The 22,810-nt window shown below is 42.4% G+C and overlaps 1 protein-coding gene across 2 annotated transcripts in view; it reads left to right on the top strand.

The window, feature by feature from the left end:
• The window catches only part of LOC112565758, a 46,161-nt gene that overhangs the window by 11,948 nt on the left and 11,403 nt on the right, over positions 1-22,810 (top strand). For both annotated transcript variants that reach the window (XM_025241490.1, XM_025241499.1), the window contains one exon: positions 22,217-22,347. In XM_025241490.1, the coding sequence (XP_025097275.1) occupies positions 22,217-22,347 (131 nt within the window). The remainder of the gene's footprint in view (positions 1-22,216; positions 22,348-22,810) is intronic.

Here is a 22,810-nt window from a genome sequence, read left to right as displayed (position 1 = left end):
CGTCTTTATCTAAATAATGAGCAGTCTTTTCCAAGAATATATAGATATGTGATGTGTTAAAACACTTAACCAATACATTCACAAGTTTGTTAAAATCGCTGCGAGTGAAGCAAAAAAAAAAAAAAACAAAAAAAAAACAAAAAAAAAACAAAAAAAAAACAAAAAACAAAAAACAAACAGAAAAAAACAATCAAGGAAGCTGGTTTGGATGGGTCTTGTGACCCGACCCCACTCTAAAACCGGTCTCAGGGGTACCTTGTAGAAGGGGGTCGATGCCGAGATGGACAGAGGGCGAACTGCTTGGCAAACGTGAAAGGGTGGATTGGTCGTTTCATGTCGGACCTGCTCACCACAGCTCAATACAGGCCTCAGTGTCAAACCATCATCAGCCTCTGCGTCTATTCAGTTGTCACCCTACGACATAACCACTTGTCTGGTGGTACCAATCAAAGGATGAATTAATGAATTAATGTTCAGCTCGGTTGGGAAGCGAAGATTATTTTTTATTTCACCTGAAAGACGAAGACAAGTTTGATGTATCGCTTCTATATTTTCCTAATCACTCGGTCGTGTGCACTTCTGGTGAATTCTGAAGAAACCAGGCTGGCTATTGTGCCAGGGCTTTCAATTTAGATTTTCTGCTCGGCAAGCAATACATCAACTGGAAGGAACCGACGAAAAAAACATGGAAGAAATTACAAAAGCCGAGTGGAAAGAACAAGGAAACATCGAGACAACTGCTTCTGCAGCTGACAGGCGGGATAAGAAGTCAATAATTACTGACAAAAACAAAAAACATTATGATTCCTAAGAACCTGAAAATAGAAAATTCTTTCTTCCTTCTATCGTCTGTACTTTCCTCGCGTACACTAGCTCGTGTATAACATGAAAATGGATTGTTTCAATGGAGACTTCAGTAAGTATTAACTTGATTTTGGTGTGTGTAAGGTGTGGATAGAAAGGAAAGACTAAAAAACTCAAGAGAAAGGGAGGAAAAAATGTAGAAGAAATCATTGAAATATCATTACAATAACAGCTAAAACCAATCTGTACAACTGAAACCGAATCTCTCCACAGAATCAATCTCGTTTTGGGGGGAAAAAAACTTTTCGTTGGCCGGCATCTGTCTCACAGCTTGACGTCTGCATATTGCCACAACAATTTTTATTTGTTTTTCCCTCAAGATCGTTTGCAGCTGCTAGCAAAAGCCTTATAATCTTTGTTAACCGTCATCCAGTGTGTTGTCCACCTGACTAAAATATGAAATATCGGGTTTGCTTGTGCTAACTGTTTTCTGTGAGCGTGTAGATTTTTTTCTGAGAAGTTGAAGAGTGGTTGTCGATGGAAAGACTTGGAAGCTGGGTAACAATACACCATTGCTACCACCACATAATCAAATAGTAAAAAAGAGAGAGAGAGAGATTAGATGGGACGGAGAAAGAGCAAATAATCATCCGATATCATCGTATTAGGATAGCTTCTAACATGATTTTCCCCAGAAGCTATCAAGTAGTCAATTAACGCCGAGCAGTGAGTTTGAAAAGCGAACAAACGTTGCTATAAATAGAAGCAATTTAGTGATAGACCGTTTCTCTTTCCACTCCCTCTCCCTCCCTCCTTGTCACCAGCATCCTCGCATCACTGGTGGATTTGCGGAGAGAGAAGAATGGGTGAAGCACTCTATTCGGTTCTGTTTTCACTTTAAGAGAAAAATATGGTTGGGCCCTACAAACGGGCACCAGGCATATCCAGAGAGTGAATATGTGGACCTCACCATTCTCAAAATACTGATGGTTTATTTTACTTATTCTTTAAGAAGTATTTCATCACACTGCCATGTGTTTCCTGAAATAAACACTTATTTCTTTCATTTTCTGTACATTCAACTATGAATATCATTCCACTATAAAACCTAGCGATCAATCTCTTGTCGTCATGCTTGTAAATCAGTCCTGTAAGTCGGGTGTCGTTTGCAAATGTAACTATGGGGTAGTCTTCACCTGTCTGTACACTCAATAGCTACACAAGGGTTAGTTCTTCACATGTCTGTACACTCAATATCTACATAAAGGGAAATAAAAAAGAAAAGATTTCCCCTTAGGGATCGCCGGTTTTGGTGGACAAAGTATGGGTGTGTGGACCTAGTTAGTAGACTGGTGAAGCTTTCAAAGCAAGTAGTCTCGTACCTTCAGGTAGTTCATGTCAACAACTGCTAAGTGGTGCCATCATCTGCTATAAACCGACTATTCTCAGCCGCCAATATGTCAAGATAGCTGTACGGAGTAATAACAGTGATGTCTAATGTCGAAGTTCATGTCCCCCTAGTCATTGAAGTGACTACAAAACACTGTCGGAGCGACTTCATCAAAGGCCAGACATTGATGGCAAACATTTTCGTGAAGCTAGCCAGCGTACCGTTCGCTAAAATTGATGTCTTCGAGATTTTTTTCCCCTGCCTGTTTATCTAGGCACATTTTGTACAGACAGGTTTGTCAGTTAGCACTTACCCACTAGCGATCACATACACAGACACACAGACACCTGTATATACACACACTTTTATGGATGCTCAGAGACAACAGAGCTAGAGAAGGGGAGAGCAGGGAAAGACTAGGGATTTGAGTGTGGGTGGGAGGGTAATTATCATTAACTCTAGGGATCAAGTTTATCTGTCTGAAAAGCAGAACCGATCTGGTGTTCCCACTCAGTTATTGTCTCAAATGAGTAATGAATAATGGAGTTCGTTTTCTTGCTTGACTAGGAGAGTCAGCAAAACTCTTCTGCCTCGTATTGAAAGCATGTTCCTAATTAGAGGCTACAAAAGCACCCACAACTATTCTGAAGGGATCCGTATTGCTGTAAAGAAAGGCAGGAGTGTCAAACCGAGATTTACTACAACATCCTTGACGGTGCGACATGTTTTATAGAATTTTTTGAATATCCTGAACCCTTTGAGATGAAAACTCACAAAGAACTGTTATTCATTCAGAGGTGTTCGGGGCTGGTGGTGGTGGAGAGGGTTGGCCTAGATTGTCATTGTTACAAGCACATGGAGGCGTCAGGTTATCACGAACAACCGGTTGCATTGAGTCGGTGAGTGTCCGCCCTCGCAGTCCTTGCCTCCTCTCCTCATCACGACTCCATGGCCAGGACCTTGGAGCTTCTGGGCAACAATGGCATCCGTTGGTGGGCGTACCTGGGGCGTGCAGGCGGCTCGTCATCGCAGTGTCAAGGTGTGAACACGGGGCTGCTTGCATCATCGTGTCATTCTGCTACCACTAAGCATGTTTAGGATTTTTTTTTTTTTTTATTTTTTTTTTGCGTTATGAACCACACGAAACCACATCGAGAGCTCGATGTAACGAAAATGTTCTGTAACCCTCGGTAATAAAGTAAATAAAGACTCATGATTTGTCGTTTGAAGACGATTGTTAACTTTGACAGCGATTATGTATTATGTCCATTTTCTGCCCATCTCTCTTTCATTCAGAATCTTTTTCTCAGAAATGGGTGGCTGGGTGGATGGCTGTGTTGGTGTTTGTGTGGGGGAAGGGGGAGAGCTCTTCATAGCTACAGAAACAGAAGGGTAGGGAGGTAAAAAAAAGTAACCATTTCAGCTTTTTCTGATTCTCCTGCAACATCCCACAATGCACCCGAATGTGTAGCATAAAGCCCGCCTCTAGCGTCCGGATGTTACTTTTCTCTTCCCATCTTTATTTCAGAAAAATCGTCCAGGAATGAGGTTTAAGAAAATGACAAGAGGTGAGAACCTGTCAGGCGTGCTCCTGGGTTATGAACGTCACGAAGGGGGAAAATAGCATTTGCTTGGTTCCTCCTGATTCTTCCTCTATTGTTCGACCCACGATCCATTAAACTCGGAAACGATGGAGCCATATCCGGGGCTTTGTGTGTGTGTGTTAGCATTCATGCAACACAATAAAACGGCGATGCATTAAAACGTATCTGACTCTTGCAAAACATCTCTTAAGCTCGTATTTGTTGTTATATCACCACAGTTCGGTGAAAGCTGCTATGAAAGTACGTGTCCTGTGTATACTTTATCCTGCATCCACGGCTGTTGTACACAATAACATGAACTGTTGTACACAATGAACTGCTGTAAACAATAACTGGAATGCAGTCATGTGGACTTTACAGGTGGTTGCCCTTGAACTCCGACTGCACGCTGTCCACGCTGTCCTGCTTTTCCCACTTTTTTCTGAGATGGTGGCAGCAGCATATTAATCATGTATTGATCATCATGTGGACAAGAGCTAGAGCAGAACAGATAACTCTCATTCTCTGTGGAATCTGTTGTTTACGGTAGAAATTCGTCCTTTTGTGCGGGAAAAAGAGGCCTGCCTCCTTTTCTTTAATCAATTTGTCCAAACTTGATGAATTATTTATCATATTTGCGTTACGGCAGTTTTCAAGAGTACAAGACTTTCCTTTCCAGGCAATAATTTTAGAATAGTAAGGAATTTAATTCAGGTTGTGATTTTATTTGGACGTGTTGTCATCAGTCTTTGAAGACCAAATGGACCAAATTTGGTTTTTTTAATCTTCAATCTTCCTTTTTTGACCTCGCTAAGATTGTGATTAAGATATCCAATTAAGATATTGTTTAATCTCTTGGTCAAAATCACTGTCAGTGAGTTGATGGTCTTTGCGAGGTCTCCGGAATCAGAACCAATCATAAGTGCTGGTGGAAGATGTGATTCTAGAGAAGCAGCCAGACTTTCCGTTGCTTACCGCACACCGGGAATCCCTAGGGAGCAGGACGATACAAGATTACTGGAACTGGCGAGAGTGGTGAGCCAGGTAAATGAGAAAGCAGGAGGGTTTGGCGTGTTTAGATAAATTGATGCTTACTGGTGATTGCGAGGGGCTGCGTGGGTAGACTAGACTGAGATGTTACTGCCTGAGTAGATGGTTACAGAAAATTGTGTGGGAATGTCTGCTTGTCTGTGGAGGACCTCAGGATTACATGGCCAAAGCAATTCTATAGCATGCTGAACAATACTTGGTCAACTGCCCGCCAATCCATGCATGATTTACACCTTCATTTGTCCAGTGCAATGTCTTTTATTCCAAACCTTATATTTTTGCTATTGATCAATATGCACTGAAAGACCACGGTCACTGAAAGCTCTGAAAATCGTAAAAAAGCACTTTTGTTGGCATTCCCTCTGTTCTAAAGATAAATAAAGCTGGGTATTGCAATTAAAAATGTAAAGCTGATATTTGACATAAAAACGCAAACCATGTTATCATATAAGCTGCAAACACTGACATATTTTATGGAATAATTTTGAAGGAATTTTTCGTGGTATGATTAATGTTCTGTCGCTAATGTTCTTTCCTTTACCAGCTGCTACAACCTGCAGCCATCAGTGGGCTTCTCAACAGAACCACTCGACCGAAACTGTTCTGTTACGGGTGGAATTCTGCTTGTAAAGTGCATCGAGCTCTCCTCCGTGTGTGGGAAATGAGCTATATAAATCCTATTGTTATGATTACTATTATTTTTCCCCGGAGCCTGTTTACGGATAAATTTTTATTTTACTTGCACTTACTGACACACAGAAAATATTTCAGAATTTTGTTATGAGTGTGTGGGGGAACTTTTTTCTCCAAGTCTTTTCTTTCTATCCTCCATCCCCTTCTTTCTCTGTGTGGGGGTGGGTGAGTTCATGTGTGTGCCTGTGAGAGTATGTATCTGTATGTCTTGTAGGAATTGTTTGTGTGGGTGTGTATTTTTTTTTATTTATGCCTTTGATTCTGTGGTGTTTTGAGTAATTTGACCTCACGAAAACTTGCTTGATTAAGATAAAAGATGAAGAATGTACTAGATACATCTGCATCATCAGTATTTGCAGTTAAAATCGTGCAAGTAAGAATGAAGTAGAAAACAACATGAAAGATAATCACATGGAATCAAAGAAAAGCTGGCTAGCCTGTCGTTCAGCAGGTTCTAGAGATATGAAGGTGTGGAAGTGTAGTCAGGTGTCAAGGTAGTCAGGGTGTGTCCCGCGGCCAGTCGGCGATAAGGAGAGATTGGAGTAGTGTCTCCTTTCATCTTCTTTGCATCTATCGAGGACGAAAACACGACCTTTTTGTACGCAGACAGAAATCGACTTTATCTGAAGAACACAAATTATCAGAAACTGCGGGAATCTTTAACTTATGTGCGTCATCCTCTGCGGGCTGTTTTTTTTTTTCCACTTTCTTTTACACGGAACAACTGCGGTTGTTGTTAACCAAAAGTTCTGTTCCTTTTCTTCTCCAAATTGCGCGCTAGCCTTAGTCTTGCATCCCACTTTGTTTTATTATTTGTAAGTTAAAAAGCCATAAAATTAGGAATGGCTCCTGCAGAAAAGGAATGAAGGAGTCGAGGAGTCATCGAGACAGGTTCCTTGACTTTTGTCAGTGTTTATGATTTTTTTACAAATTTCATTAAGGTTAAGCATCTTGACTATGGATAAAATAGCTGCAGACAGCCGAGTACTGAGCATCCCTACCTGTGATCCTACAATAATGGGTTTTGTCCCCCGCCCACCCCGCTGTGAGAGCAAACAAGGTCTAGCTAATGGCGAGTCGATACGCTACCCGGGGTGCATCAGTTCCGTTAGCTCATCACGATTTTGTTCTTTTATCTTCCTGCATGCAGGATGAGTTTTTTTTTTTTTAAATAACGAATTCTAATGCAGTTTCTTTGTTCTTCACAAAGACCTTCATGTCAACATTGCTCCCTTACTGCTTACATTCCTGTGTAACAAAACTTGGTGAACATGACTTCTTCATTTATTTTATGTCCTTCCGTAACAGGAGGACAGTGCATGAACACGTCTGAATCAATTAGCAATGCTTGACAGTAACAGAACACGATTCCTTAATTAATCAGATGCCCTCTAGTGACAGAAATAATGTGTCAACATGACTTTCTCGTTAAGTACGATCCTGAATTACAGACAATTGCGATTTCACAACACCTCCATTAATTAAATGTCCTGAACTAACAGAAACATGTGTCTAAATGACTCATTTGATCACATTCTACTGTGAAACAAACAGTGTCTCAACCTTTTCTGTCTTTTATATCCTCAACCACAGAACAGAGTATTCACACGACTATTTAATTAATTCGACTAAAAAATGGCTTACATGTTTCTCCGTCTTTTTGGCGAATATTTTGACACGGTGAAGTTTTGAAAAATAACAAACGTTAGATACTGAAATTTTAGCACAACTACTTGGCAATATGGTTTGCTAAGCCACTTTAACATTCCAGATTTTTCTAGTTGGCGAGTTCGAGTCTTACAATGTTTTCCCTCGCTGCCATGAGGCTGAGGACCTGACTTCCGATGTTGGAAAGATGCTATCAGGGGAGCTCAGCCAGTCCCAGAAATGCGACATCTGTCGTCTTCAAATAAAAAAGCTATTCACTTCCGTTAAAACTAAAACCTTCTCCATCATAGTATTATGGTCTCGCGCGCTGACGTTTCAAATCTCGGTTGGTCTTTGTTACGAGACTTCGGAGAACAAACGATGACGGTTTTCTCTCTTTGTGTTTCTCTTTTATTTCTTTTTTTTTTGTTTTGTTTTTGCTTTGTTCTAAGTTATATTGTTTGATTTTATATTTAGAAGATTTGTTGCTACTGATGGACTGGTTTACATTCACCAGGAGTTGTAGCTGTTATGCCCGCCATTTCAATGTACCCCGGTAAATGCGGGTGGCGGATGTTGCATGGTGTTGCTGAGTAACGATAATCACAAGGGAATTAGCAGGCCAGGTGGAGAGGGTTATATCATCTTTCAGTTACAGGCATGATATCACAACAAACTGAAAGGGCTTGTTTACTGTGGACCTTGTCTACAGATAGAAAACGTGTGTAGAGCTGGATTATTCGGCTTTTGAAGAACAAAGTAAGGGGTTTGAAATGGTTTGAACTTTCGAAAACCCATTGCATTTATCGTGAGTAAACAACTGTACATCTAATAACAATTTTCAGACAGAGTGAGGTGCATGACAAAATAAACAATAAATGCTTTGAGTACGTTTTCAGATAATTTGTATTTCTGAATCTTCGTCTTGTGATGACAAATCTCCATGGAAACCAGCACTACATTTATGATGAAAAGTAGAATAAGTGGTCATTGAAAGCCCTGAACTGTTTTAAAACATCTCGAACAGATTCCTGTTGTCTTTAATTGCACCCTTCTCACCTCGGCAAAGTACATGGTCATCACAGGGTTGACGACCACAAAATTGCAGTCTCCAGCCAGGGTCCAGTCCCAGAGGACTTCCCCAACTCCTTAGGTTTCTTAAGGATTGGGTTAATCATCCTGAGCCGACTCCAGTCCCTAGTTCTATAACGAAGGATCTGCCTGCGTAGGCCACCTAACTAGTTCTCTTGCCTCTCGGCTTTCAAATGCCGCTGAAGAATCCGGAAATAAGAGAAGCCCAAGACCGTCTACAAACATTTGTCACTAGAAAAATCCATCCCATGTCGCTGGGGCTCGGCACAATTTGCCCTCCATGTTCACGCAGCCCAAGATTACACCAGGGGTTGCGTGCAAAATCGAAAGTAAATTCTTGGGCAAAGCAAACACACGGGATGCAAATGTATACCATCATGCTTTTCCTCAATTTTTTTTTCGTTTATTTTGAAGGCGAGATTCGTTTTACCCTGGATGTTTAAGGGCTCAAAATAACTAGCTCGAGTTCAATAGGTTCGATGGTAACGTCTGAGTGGCTGGACGTAGTTTACGTCCGGTCTCAACGCTACGTTCCCTGGTTTTCCTTTAATTACATTCGTAGACACAGCATTCACACTGCTTGAAATGATGGTCAGCAAGCTGGACAAGAGGAGGCGCTAGGTGGTTATTAATTAAGCATGGCAAATACTTTCCATGATTTTTTTTTAATTTGGCTTTTCTTTGAATAAATGAGTTCATTGAGTTAATACAGGTATGTGGTGTTTCCTACCGTGCCCTGACTTCTTTTGATCAATCCTTTTTTTTGCAACTGATTCATATTTAATTATTCTAGCTGTAATTACTCTTCTACAACGCTCAGGAAGGTTGCTATCACAGAAATTCATTTATCTGTCTGAAAAGCGGATTTTGACGGCCTGTGATGCTTGTTATTCATTCTGTACTAAGCAGTTGATAGCAATGTCAATATTAAAATATTTTAACGCCTATTCTGGTTTAATTAATCCATCACTGAATAGCTGAGCTTTTTTATGGCTTAAGAAGATTGTTTTCATCTGTTTGTAGAACACACGTTGTAAAAATAATTAACAGCAAGATGTGTATTAACTTATTTTTGTTTATTAATTTACCTTGATTAAATCCCCAGTCAAGTGACAAGTAGTCTACAGTGTTTGCTCATTGGTGTGAAGAGCAGATTTTGTCCACCCTTAAAGGTTTAGTGAGTAGCAACTTTTAAGTACTGGATAACATTTCTTTCAAAGTATTACTTCCCCCTAATCCTGACGAATCCCTCCCCTTTCTGTTCTCATTAAGGTTGAAAACATCCCCATGCAGAGACAGAGGTCAACATTGTGACGTCACGTTTGTACACAGATACGCCTAATTAGCATATGATCACAGGTCCCCTACTGGCTGAAACCTTCACAACATAAATAAACATATTCAAAATTATACAATCCTGACGTATGTACTGTTGACCTCTTTCTGTGCATGATGATGTTGGTACACATTTATCTCGAGAACGAAAGGAGGCTATTCACCCAAAGTTGGTGGAACAGTATTTCGCTCTGAGTTTTACTGACTCATTAAGCAAAACATGTACCTTACTAAACCTTTAACAGTCAGGCTGTGGAGAGTCATTTGTTCACAGCCATGTGTATATTAAATGTACAATACACGTTAGATGAGGTAGACCTATAGCATATAGATAACTCAACCAGCAAACATGTCACACTATTCAGCTCGCCACGGTCGATGTTATTGTGGCTTAACTTGGAATTACATCAACAGCATCTGCAGCTGAAATTATGAGAAGATTTTTTTCTCGAGTCCCGTTTAAAAATAGAAAGCTTTCAGCTTGATGCAATGGACGGATGTTTGCCAGTAATTCTGCATCGGAGACATTTCCAGATGAAATTAAAGAAAATACTTACATGGATGCAGTCAGGCTCTGCTGTATGCTTCGAATGGTTTGATAAAAATGTAGATGACAGTGTTTGAAAGCTGACATTTTTTTTCATATTTACCTTGCATCTGTTATTAATCTCTATTGCTTTTAACTACGAAGGGTTGGGGTTAGGGTTAGGCATGTTCTGGGAAATCGTATTTAGTAATAAACTCAATCAATTTGTTAAAAATTTACACTCGGTGTTTCTTTAAAAAAAAATATGCAATTAATGAAGTTTTTTTTACAGTTAAATTACACTGCTTGCTACAATGACATTGCACAACCAGTGTAAATATGTACATATTACATTATTTTATTAATTTGTATTTGAGAGAAAGAGAGAATTTTCAAGGATTGCGCAATGTAGAGACGCAGTGAGATTTTGTTGCGCACGTTTCCGACATTCACATTCCTTTCGTAAACATTCCAACAGCTATACACCAGATGAAAAATTCCATTGTGTCCCGTCATGCCTTTGTCCTCACTTGCACCACCATGACCTGTGGAGCCCTCCCTGGGGTGGCCCGTTGGTGGCCGTGCAATTTACTGACCTTCCGTCTGTCCCCCCATGATGCTGGCCTCAGGCAAACACGAGTTTGCTTACAGTCGTCCGGAGGGTCCAACCCCTGATGCAGTTTTCATCAGCCTCGTCATCAAAGTCTAGTTTATCATGGGCTCGCGCTTGTGGACTGTTTGGAAATTTTGGACTTCAATGTCCAGAATCGAGACAGCGGACAATGGAATCCCTTACAGTTTTTTTGTTTATTTGTTTGTTTTTTATTTTGTTGTTTTATTTTGTTGTTTTTTGTTTTGTTTTTTGTTTTGGTTTGTTTTTTTTTGTTTTTTTGTTTTGTTTTGTTTTGTTTGTTTTTGTTGGTTTTTTTTTGTTACACATCATGCGATTGGAATCAACTTGTTTGACTTGAAATAATCCAATCGGCATATTTTTACATCGAAAATAACCAAAAAAATCACGTCTGGGTTTTTTCCGTTCTTCATTTTAAGAGGAGAGGGAAATGCTCAGCTGGTGTGCAGACTCCTAAAAATCGACATTTATGACAGCCTATGGGGTCTTTTTTTTTTAATGGTTTTTGTTTTCAGGCCAGTGCACAATCACGAACCGCGGAGAATTAGGTCAGGCGTGGCAACAGTCGCAGCCACCAGCTCGCTTCTCATCGATCGTCGGCGATGTGTGTGCTAGAGGATGCAGGTGAGGGAACAAGGTTTGATTAAGAGGAAGCTGTTTGTCGACCTCGAGTTTGGATAGATCGATGATCCATCACCAATGGGTTATCTCATGAGGAGAAAATGCCTTCTTCCCATTTTGTGCCCTTCGTGGCGGGACTGAGGGTCGTTCACCTTTGTTTGTTTTCTTATCTTTTTCCACACAAACACTGGATAGTAAGAGGTACTGACATAAATGGTTATTCAACTTTTTAATGAAAATGTTTATCACAGTCAGTCGATTAATTGGAGACTGCACCTGAAATTTGAAGACTATTAGACAACACGTGATCAGAATACCTTAACCTTAGTTGATGTCAGTGGAGAGACTTATACTACCTCCGATCCTTAAAAAAAACCGACTAAGACACACGTCTGGAACATTCACTTACTAATTATTTTCCATCATAGTAGTTTTTCGCGGGTTTCTTTGTGACTCTGCTGCACTTGTATGTCCCAGGGTTAACAGTTTTCTCGCTGTCATCGTCGTTATTATTACTGCCGTTACATTTGTCATCGTTATTGTCCTGAATTGCGTATCTCATCTATATTTGGAAGGCACTCCAGATATTTGCTCTTATTTAAAAGAAAAAACTCTGGCAAAATATATTGACTATTGAATACCGATTTCCTAAGCACACGGTCCGTCAAGATGTCTGTAGCCCTATCATCTCGCCACCCAGTGTGTCGTCTCTTTTTTCTGCTTTGTCACTCCCACCCGCTTTCTCACCCCGTACTGCACGCGCATCTTCGTCCTGTGGAGCATAGTTAGAATGTTTGTCCATGGGCTTCTTTTCTTCGATGTTACAACGATGGCGTTTTTAGTTGCCATGACAACCTGGTGGGTAGAGTTTGCTCTCTCTGTCAGCTTTACCAACAAACCGGATTTGTGTGCTTTGCTTCCTTTCGTTGTAAGGTAGGCTAATAAGCATTATTGTCAGGTGAGAGGTAATGCTTGTATAACAACAGGAGACTATTTCAACGGATTTGTTGCTGGATTTGTGTATTTATCGCTGGGCCTAGTTTTGATTTTGTTTTCTTTCTTATTGTTGTTTGTTGCCAAATGCACTACAACACGCTGATTGTGACGGAGAGAATACAATCACCTAAAAGCTCATCAATATAATTTTTTTTAAAGGAACAGGAAAGTATTAATCTGTTTTGAAAAATCTTTCTACAGCCGTTGGTTGGGTGGTTTGATAAAGTGTTTCTGCCATCCGATACAGGAAATGTGTGGAAGGGAGATTGTGTGAATGGCGGGAGTAAATGCTCTGCTCGGTTTTTATTCCAGAAACAAGAACTGTTATCCAAATGCGAGTTTGTGGATTGAATAAAGGAGGCATGCTGTGTAGCTGTGGGCTGGGATCTCAATATTTAGCCTGCACTGTCAAGACAAGAAAAGTATATCGTCTTTCCTCACATTTGTCATCCACTCTATATCATGTAGTGTAATGGATGTCGGTGTCCCCTGGTTACATCTCCCTCTCTCACCCGCAACAGAAAAACAATCCTCAAACTTTTATTCGTAGGTACTAACATATCATACAATACATACCTCTTTTACCGCAGGTCTAAACCTCCATACTCTGGAAAACATCAGAAGACTAAAGACTGTTCTCTGTGAAATATATAGAGCTACATTGAAAAGTCTACAAGTATTCTACTATAAAGTCCTTTCTTAATCTAATACAATGGCAAGGCGTGAAATTTCTGAAGAGCCCGACATTTCCATCGTACTGGTAATATATTGGAAAATGTATTCTAAATGTATTGACAAACAGGTTTGAACTTGCTGACCACAGTGCCAATGTCCTAAGTGTTTTCCTCAAAACTATTTGTCTCATGCGACCTTCACCCACAATTTTGCCAATGGTGGTGAAATGTTAGACGACATTTAACCAGTTAATAAAGGCCTTCAGTGCCATTTGACCAGTCCACAAATCAAAGTTTGGGCTGCGCTTGTCCAAACTCGCTGTAGAAGACCACCTTTGGCATTTAGCGCCATCATGTCTGTGGGGACCAAGAACAAACATATTTCATTCCCGCGCTCGTTTTTTCAAGCTCTCGTGTCTTTAAAACAACATCTTCCGTATCGGCTTGCTATAAAAAAGGAATAAGCTGCCTTGTCATAGACAAATTATCCTGCTTTTACTGGTGGCCAAGGCTTTATACTCTGGGGGTAATGTGACACTAAAAGCTGGACCTACGCTAAACCAAAAACATTTTGACAAGATCCACTCGTTGGTTTTTCTATAGAGAAGTCATCCTTCACTGCCGGACATCTTCCTTCCTGCCGCATAAAATAAACTCCTGAACTTTCTCGCCATCCTGATCTGTATCTAAGAAATCAATGCAAATCCTGCATTTTAAGGTCTCATGCACCAAAGCTCGAACCCATGAACTCTCTTGACCCCGGCTTGGGTAGATGGATAGCCCTGAATGAGGCCGTTGAGACTTAAGAACAACCGTCTTTTATTTCCTTTCAAATGCAGTCACGTGAGTCCATTAATCAGTGTAATGCTGCTGGCATTCATCTTTCATGCATGCAAACATCCAGTCTGTTGCATGCTTGCACATCCGTGCTGTAAGTGTAGATTCGCGTGGACATGACCTGGTGCAGCAGTTCTTCACGTGATTCGAAACCGTTGTTAGAAAGAAAGTGTTATTAATTTTTAATAACTTAAATAGGCTGGCAAGTTTCGGATCAAAACACATTTTCAACGACTGCTTACATGGCACAGTCCTGCCATTGATGTCACGCGCTTGACCCTCGGAGGACGAGGACAAGGTAGGATGACCGGCTATTTTTAGATTGGCTGCCCCCATACCTGTAGTTTTTTCAACCTTCAAAATCCGCCGTTGATTTATGACACGAGCTGATAATATCACACAGACTTATAAAATAATTCACTGGCTCACAAAACAAGATTATTAGTCACACCGACTGTTCTGAAATCCTATTACATCACTCCTCTTTCACAAGAACACTTCTGCTTATCTGAAACATAACATAATATTCTTATTCTAAGCCTTAGGTTATGATGCATGAGCCAAAAATAGAAAAGATGATCAAAATTGCTTCTTCCAGAAATTCCCCGACTGATACCTGTCAGGACACGATGATCGACTCAGCAGCTACTTGTATGTCTATTCACGGCGGCTGCTCCTTCATTTTGTTTTGTACTAAACAGGAACAGTTGCCGCAAAAATGTTGTCATTGGTCTTCGCTGGCATCAGTGATTGATGTGAGATACTCGTTGGGGAGGTACTTATGTAATTCAAACAACACCTCCCAAAATATCAGCAAAGTAAAAACGCTCATATCACTGTAATAGGTTCATTCTCATACTGATGAGTGAAGCTAAGGAAGTGTATAAATATATTCTGGTGCAATTCTCTCTAGACATCCTTAATTTTACATCATTTTGATGACTTTTAATGATAAGATGTACCGCAAAAATCTGTTTACTTTCGCGTTATCATACGTGCGTTACCGTTCGATAACATTCTCAAGCATTCAGTCACGTGACTGCCCCAAGCTTACATGCAAATTTAAATTTTAAAACGTTTTTTTCGATCCAACAAATGACAGCTACTCTAAAAGTGCTGCTAAGCCCAGGGACAAGATCCAGGCTGTAATAATAATAATGGACATTTACATAACACTTTTACAATGATTTGCTCAAGGAAATGGTAAACAGACTGAATTCTAACGACCTTGACTCCATATTCGCACGCTCACTTTTACAACTCCTTCCCTCGTACACAAAGTACAGTACAGACACATATTATGCACGCTCATGGTCAGGACATTGTCTCGGTGAAAATGCTGTTTTAAAAAGATGTGTCTTCAGTTTAGCCTTAAAGGTGAGAGAATCAGAGCGACGAAGCCCGATGGGTAATCCGTTCCAGGTTGATGGGGGTTGGTAGGAGAAAGACCTTTGTCCATACTTCTTTGTCTTAGTGGGATTCTAGTAGTCCCGGGATTATTTGCCAAGTTCCCTCGACTTCTGGGTCGACGTAGAAAGTTCTCCTCCCCACGCCTATGGACCCCCTGTCAGGCTTCTTGGGAACTTGTGGGAGAGGGAGATACAGATCAACGGCGTGTCCTTTGTCTCCGCATTGCATCACGATGCTCACATTACGCCGTCGTCGAGAAAAGGACCACTAGCCGTGATCTGCCCTTTGCTCGATTAAAATGTCAGGGGTCAGACATCGCAAAACATGTCCCACGTGATCCGAGCAGCCAACTGGGTCATCTGGCACGTAGGCAACGAACCACCGAGCACGCGCACTCATCGTGTGCGCATGCTCGCCAGGTGCCTGGAGCCTGGAGCCTCCTTGTGAGGAGTTTCGCGTCTGTGACTCGGTGCCATCGCCCGCCTGCATGTGTCAAGACCATCACGTGCTGCTTGACAGGCGGCGAGAAGGACATCACGCGCTGGACGGCTGCTGCAGCTTTGACACGGATGGTGGCGGCGAGCTTCGCAAGGAAACTTCACGAGAAGCACAATCGATCCGTTAGGGATCCCAGCTGGATTTTTTTTCTTCTCCCAAGCTTCCTTCGCGATGCTAGACCAGATTTTGCCGAGAAATCTTTTCTTTGGCTTGCCCAGTACTCTATCTCCATTATTTATTCCTTCTCCCTCCATCTGTATCTGTTCCTGCACATCCCCAGAGTGCGAAACTTTCTTCTTTTTTTATATTCTCTCAGTTTCCGCCCCCCTCTCTCTCTCTCGCTGGAAGCTGAGTTCACACAGCAATGGACCTCGACACTGTAAGGCTGACTTGGCCTTGGTCCAAGATGGCACCCTGGGTTGCAACCCTACACCCACTCAGTCGGAGGATGATCATCGCTCATCCGTTGACTGTATCAGCTGATCCTGGCTGGTACTGATCGTCAGTGAAACCTGGACTGATGTAGAGGCTGGCAGGTCCACCACTTGCAGGCCTGATGTGAACAGCAATGAGCAAGTCATGCACGTAATAGTCAGACTAATTTTCCAAAAGCGTTAGCGATAATTAAATGACCAGACTAGACAGGATTTATCAAAGCTGTCAAGCACGATCAGGTTCGCTACCAAGTACACACAGACTGCCCCTCACAGTGCCAGTCTTCTTCTCCAATACAAGTGATTGGTCCTCATAGACCCCGGAGGTCCTGTGGCCAAACGGTTTATCGCCTTGTCACCAATGCCTGTCCTGGGTTCAGTTCTCGTTTCGGCACGCTGTTTTGTTTTCTCTGTATGTGGCATAGGTTAAAAAGCCGGTTGCCTTGCAGTGATATATCCTTATTTGTGTAAAACACTAACTCCATCCCCATTCATAGTACCCAGATTGCTTCACCAATGCAAGATGTGAAAAGATTTGAGACAAAGTACCTAAGAAAACTTTTATACATGAAACTAAAGACCAACAAATTTATACAGATCACAGTCGACCACCCTCGTAGACGACTACGGAACCTTTTCTGGCGACAATGGCATAATGCGGAGTCTGTCCTCCTGCCAATGGACATATCAAGAAACAGCTGAAGAATATTTGTTGTGATCAAAGCAACGGTCTGCGTGAGAAGAGACTCGAATTACCATGACAAGCAGACTTATCAGCCGCAAACTCAGAGGTTTCGTGATCTTCTAGTCACGAGACAGGAGTTCAAGGGAACGGCACTCAATGGCGGAGCCAGACGTTGAGGTAGGCCGGATGAACTCACTCACCCTGTGACGCTCCGCCAGTTTCCACTCTCAATGTGTCGATGTCCTTCCTCCTCACCCCCTGCCCACGAAAACTCTACAATCAGTGGATGGCCCCATGGGTGGTACACGACACTTCTCTGAAGCATTCATCTTCTCGGTGAAGTCGGGAGTCGGACACCTAAGTAGGGGAGAGCATTCACTGAGTGAAATATCGATTCCTACGCCAGGGCTTGTGGATTACTTCCTCTTCAACCTCCTCGCTTGGTGAACTATTTAACCTCCCTCTCTCACTGTTTGCGTTTCTATAGGAGAATTCGTGACAATTACAGTAATAACAATAATGATGTCATTCTTTTATAATATGAAAGCTTATCGAGGCAAAATATTTGCTGCAATTACAAACAACAAATGCCAGGAAATTACAATCTAAAAATAATTGTTAAGTTTACCCCTCTCTCAGTACCTATGTACGATTCGTCCACTAGAGTGCTGGTAAATGTGGCGGAATCACAGAGCTATGAAATAAAACCGTGTTAAGAACCGCAAGGCTTTGATGACCGCACAATAATAAAAACTTTCATGGCATGACAGAGGAAAAGCAGAACGAGGCTTAGTTCGCAATGTCGTTAAGTACAGCCGACATACATCAATCCTCTGATTCAAAATAAAAGTTGTTCTGCTGTGAGATGAATGAGAGGTCAGTGCAGTAAGGTTCACTACATGGCACTGACTTAAACACATTCTTTGGCTGAGAGAAAAAAAGTAGCTTATTAAGTTTGACCGTTTACTCTTGATTTGAACATTACACTTTCAGTAATACTGACTTTTTTTTAATTAGTTTTTGATTGTTTGAATTTAATACCGTAAAGCTGTTACCTATAACAGTCACGTGACGACAGACGTCACCGATAGGCTAGATCGAAGACCGTGGAGATCGTTGATTCATAAGCTAGTCCCCCACTATCCTCCTAACCTCATCGTCTGAGCGTTTAATCAGATGGCTACGGAAAGTAAGGCAGCGAGGGAAGAGGAGATGTGCGTCACCCTGACATCAAGCTGGCCTCGAGCAAAGTGAGCTCTCCAACACCTCACTCCCCTCACCTCACCTCACTCCCCAAAGGTCAGGGGACGACCGTGACCTTACCTTTTACTTTATGACCGGAAGACGACCCTGGGAAGAGACAGGTTTCCAGAGGAAGCAAAGCAGATCGGGTGGCGTCACGTCCAACGCAGCCTCGGCAGCAGCACGTCTGGGAACGGAGTGCGTCACTTCCGCCGAGAGGCCATCCGGGCCCTTGTGACCTGACTCACCAGCACGCACAGCACGCACCGATCCGGGTTATTCGCTGAGAGATGCTGTTGTGAACGGCACACCGGGGGCCTCTAATGAGATCGGAGCTGGGTACCTCCGTGTGTCGGCTTAGCAACTGAGATTTCCGTCTGTCCTTTGTGTTTGTGAGAACTGTAGGTGTGGGAGCGATTCGCTGTAAATGATCTCAGCGTTTGAGAGCGTGTGGCGACACCGCAGGCACGGTGTAGTTATTCTGTCCCTGACTGTGCCTGTATGTGTGTTCGTGTGTGTGTGCGCCTATGTGTGTGTTCGTGTGTGTGTGTGGGGAGGGGGAGGAAAGTAGGTTGACGAGTGTATTGACATGAAAAAAAGTTATGGACTGTGTTCGTGTGTAGAGGAAAGTAGGTTTTGTAAAGAAGTTGGTATTAGTAGAACAAAGAGTTGAACTTCATTATTCTTCTAGAAAGGTTAGAGGGAGACTGTACGCGTGTCTGTGTGTACGTGCGCTCGCGCCAACGCAAAGCACAAATGCGTGTATGCAAACACCGTTGCCCTTTCGTGCTCCATCGGTTTGCGGGTCATCGACTCATCAACATTAGTCGTTGGCTGTTTATCTGACAGTCATAGGCTCCCTCGACGTGTTGACAGTTCTGCTGTCACGGACTGCTGGTAGCCATGGATACTCAACGGCAAACCTAAATCAATAGACTATGGCCATGACTCGTGTAGCAGTCAGGTGGGAGGGTGAGGCACTAGACTTACCTGTGCGACACCTGGGCAGGTAGATGTGACGTGATGCGATCTGCTGTAGGCACTGATGACGTCAGTGAGCGATCGGTGGCTGACCGTGAACTCTGCATTTTTTTTTTCAGCCGCTAACTTTATCTGCTTAGCAACGAGATTCATTCATTCATATCAATATTTGTAAACACGCACACAAATACGCACAAGTGTAGTCTCCTAATTAACACATCAATAATATTGTTGCGGGCTTTTATCATTGTAATTTTGAAAGTTAGCTGACATAATCGTGTTCTTTTTTGCAGATTTTCAAAATTTTGTTTTTGGAGGGGAGAGGGAGCACTTTCATGATTTTTCTGCTTCCTTCCTGGGCCCATCTCTCTCTCTATAAAAAGGAAATAGGCTGATCACGAGAAAAGTGGGGCTTCTAACATGTCACCTCCGAACAACCTGTAAAAAATGTTATGGGAGGACCTTTACCTTTTACCTCTGTGTGTGTACGTGCATGCATGTGTGTGTGTGTGAGAGAGAGAAGGTACGAGCGCATCATTCCTGTGCACGATTGTCTGTCTCTCTTCTGTGTGTTCTTGTAGCTGATGTCGAACTGCGTAGTTGACGGCAGGAAAATACTCATCGCAGAAAATAAACATCGACCAATAAAACTGTCGGAATCAAGCACGTGACTGATGTACCTGAACTGTTCGCAGGAACATCAAAAGGTCGCGGGAACAAAAACTATCGCCACGTCATCGTAAGACACGGACGGAGATGCAGATGAAAACAATGACGCCGCCCACATCGCGGATGATGACGACTACAGCAGATTATTGCCGACACGTGGCTACAACACAATACACAAATACAATATCACAATACACAATACAGTACATCTGCACTGTCCTGGGATTTTCGTTGAAACTATTCCCGCTGATATCTCAGGTAGAAAACGAAAAAACAAAGAAAGAAAAAGTATCGAATGTTTCAGGATTCGGCCTTTTTGCAGGAAGAAATCAAACAACTGGGTGGACATGATTGTTTTACAAAACATTGCTCCCACCTCAAGTCCGGTTATTGATGAAAATATTCCAAGCAAGTCCTTTAATAGTTTGCACTGATCGAGAACCAGGGATGGACTGTCCTCTTCCTATCGTCTTCAACCTGCTGGGTTACAATGACTCGGCCATTTTTTTTATCTCTCCCTCTCTTCATCTTTTTCTCTCTCTTAATTAAATTATGTTTTCTTTTAATCTTACAAGTCATTTTGTTATTTTTTTTCCATCAATATTGTATGTTATTGCAACCGCTCCTCCTTCTATGTGAACAGTCTGTGGGTGACGACATGAAAAAGAAGACACCTTCTCTGCCTCTCTGTCTCTGTCTCCCTCTCGGTGTGCGTGTGTGCCATTATCACTCATATCATCCCGCTGGTCTGTAACCTGTCATCCGATCCACCTTCTGGCTGGAACCGTACACGGCACGAGACAGCGTACTTGACATCGTGTGCGCCTCACCTGCGCAGGCGCTTCATTCCAGGTGTGTCGGGGTCATTCTGCCAGCAGGTGTTTGACATTTACGAGAGGCAAGGCACTATGCTGCAGCAATCAATAGTCGCATGACTAGTGTATGGAACACCCTGACCAGAGATTTGCGCGTTTATCTCACGCAAGTCAAATAGCAAAAGTGCCCGGATGTGGCTGAAGGCTGTCTTTCCAACATTGGATGCGCAGGACAACGCCAAGCTCGACTTACCTGGAGCATCCTGCCAGCGAGAGTCTCGTGGTCTTACGATCACCGTCGTGAAGCAGTTGACTAAAAGTTTCAATAATCAAGTTCTTTGATGTGTTGATCTCCTAGGAGGGAGTGTCACTCATTGGACACCTGATAATTCTGACCGTTGCCACGTGGAGCGACGAAAGGTTGTTAATGAACTAGCTGGATACTGGTCCTAAAGTGTTGATGTACTTTAAAGACTTCCGACAGCCAGTGTGATCGTGTTAACGTGGATGTGGCTTACAGGAAGTTCTCTTTGACAAATAAATTGGAGCAAGTTGAAGCTACACAAACAGATTCTATCTTCATTTCAAGAATATAACTGCGACTGGCAAACTTGTGTCCTGCCTTACTGGCGATGGACAAATTCACGAATTAAAGAGATGAAAGAAACTCATCTTGCCATCTGATATGTCCCGGAGTTATCTTCGAAAACATTCCAAAACTTCGTTTCATGTGAGGCTTTGAAATCCATATTTACAGATGTTTGAACTGTGAGTCAACCAGGTAGTGATGAACGACAGACACACTGAGTCTTCACGATAGTAAAAGTGATGGAGAAAATGAACAGAAGTCTCAGATTACATCTGGAATGAAGCTAAGGTTGTACTGCTAAATACAGTGCTAGGATATTTGTTTCAACAAGACAGGGAAGAGTTTACAACGAAAATGCCGATCGGTCCAAAAGTGAACTTCATCGGTAAACGAAAGGTATCGATCCCTGGACCCCCAGCTGCCTCCTTCACAGCGCAGGCATGTATTGTCACTGATTGGAGAAATGAGAAGGTCAATAAAATAAGATTTGGAAATTGCAGGACAAAATGAAAAGTGGGGGACATCGTGGTGATAGGGTGAGGGAGCACGTGTGTGTTTCGGGATCACGTGTGCTTGTAACTGTGTACACTTGTTTACGAGAAATTGAGGCGAGATGGGTAAAGAGTTACGGGAGTGGGAGGGTTGGGGGATCAATGAAATGAGTGTATTGAGTGCAAGAAATAAACGTCGAATCCGCAACAGGAATAAACTTCATGACAGCAATGATGAGGGTGGTAAAGGAGGGAATGGGTTTTTAATGACAAAGACTACGTTGGTGGTGATGATGATGCTGATGCTGGATGATGGATGATGGATGATTATGATTATGATTATTATGATGATGATGACCGCGTGTACAGGGCATCAGCAATGAACGAATGAAAATAACAATTTGACAAATCCAAGCGCGCAGTCAAGCAAACATACACGAGTGCGCACAGTTCCACAGTTCGATGACATGTTATTTCACGATTGTCGTTGTTGACCAACAATGTGTCATTCTTCTCATCACAGGTTCTGGCGGCCCAAACTCTGAAGATAGCCAGCATCAATGGCCTGGGAGACACAGAAAAGATTGAAACGGAGCTTGAAGACGAGATCCGATGGGAAGAAAGCCGTAGTCCTCCTAAAGAAATTATTGGCAGGTGGGGCAATACAGTTTTCTTTTGTCTTGTCTTCCTCACCTACACGTGTTTCTCTCTTTGTTTTTTTAAATACTTCGGACCTCTCATGGCTTCGGGCAGTGTGTCATACAAATTTCTATTTTCACATGCCCATAAAAACGGCATGCACTGAATTATCATACAACTTTAAGACAACAACGGTCCTTTTCATCCCTCGCCCCTTCTTTTTGAAAGAACAACTACGCCCCTGGCCGGCATGCCAGATTTTATCTATCTGGTGGAGTGCTATGAACCAGAAGTGACATAGTGTCAGATCGTTAGCCGTGAAAGACACGCCCTGCATCGCTTGAACAGTTCCTCCCTTCACTGCAAGTCAGTGCGCATGCCCAGGCTCCCACACCGTGACGTGTCCCACACAAGTCATCAACAAGGGAACGATAATCGGATTTGACAAGAGATTTATGGAGCGCTCTTTGCCTGCAAT

This window comes from Pomacea canaliculata, linkage group LG1 (genome assembly GCF_003073045.1).
Source record: "Pomacea canaliculata isolate SZHN2017 linkage group LG1, ASM307304v1, whole genome shotgun sequence".
Lineage (NCBI taxonomy): Eukaryota > Metazoa > Mollusca > Gastropoda > Architaenioglossa > Ampullariidae > Pomacea > Pomacea canaliculata.
The sequence above is the reverse complement of the archived record's forward strand: the minus strand, read 5'-3'. Positions and strand labels throughout refer to the sequence as shown.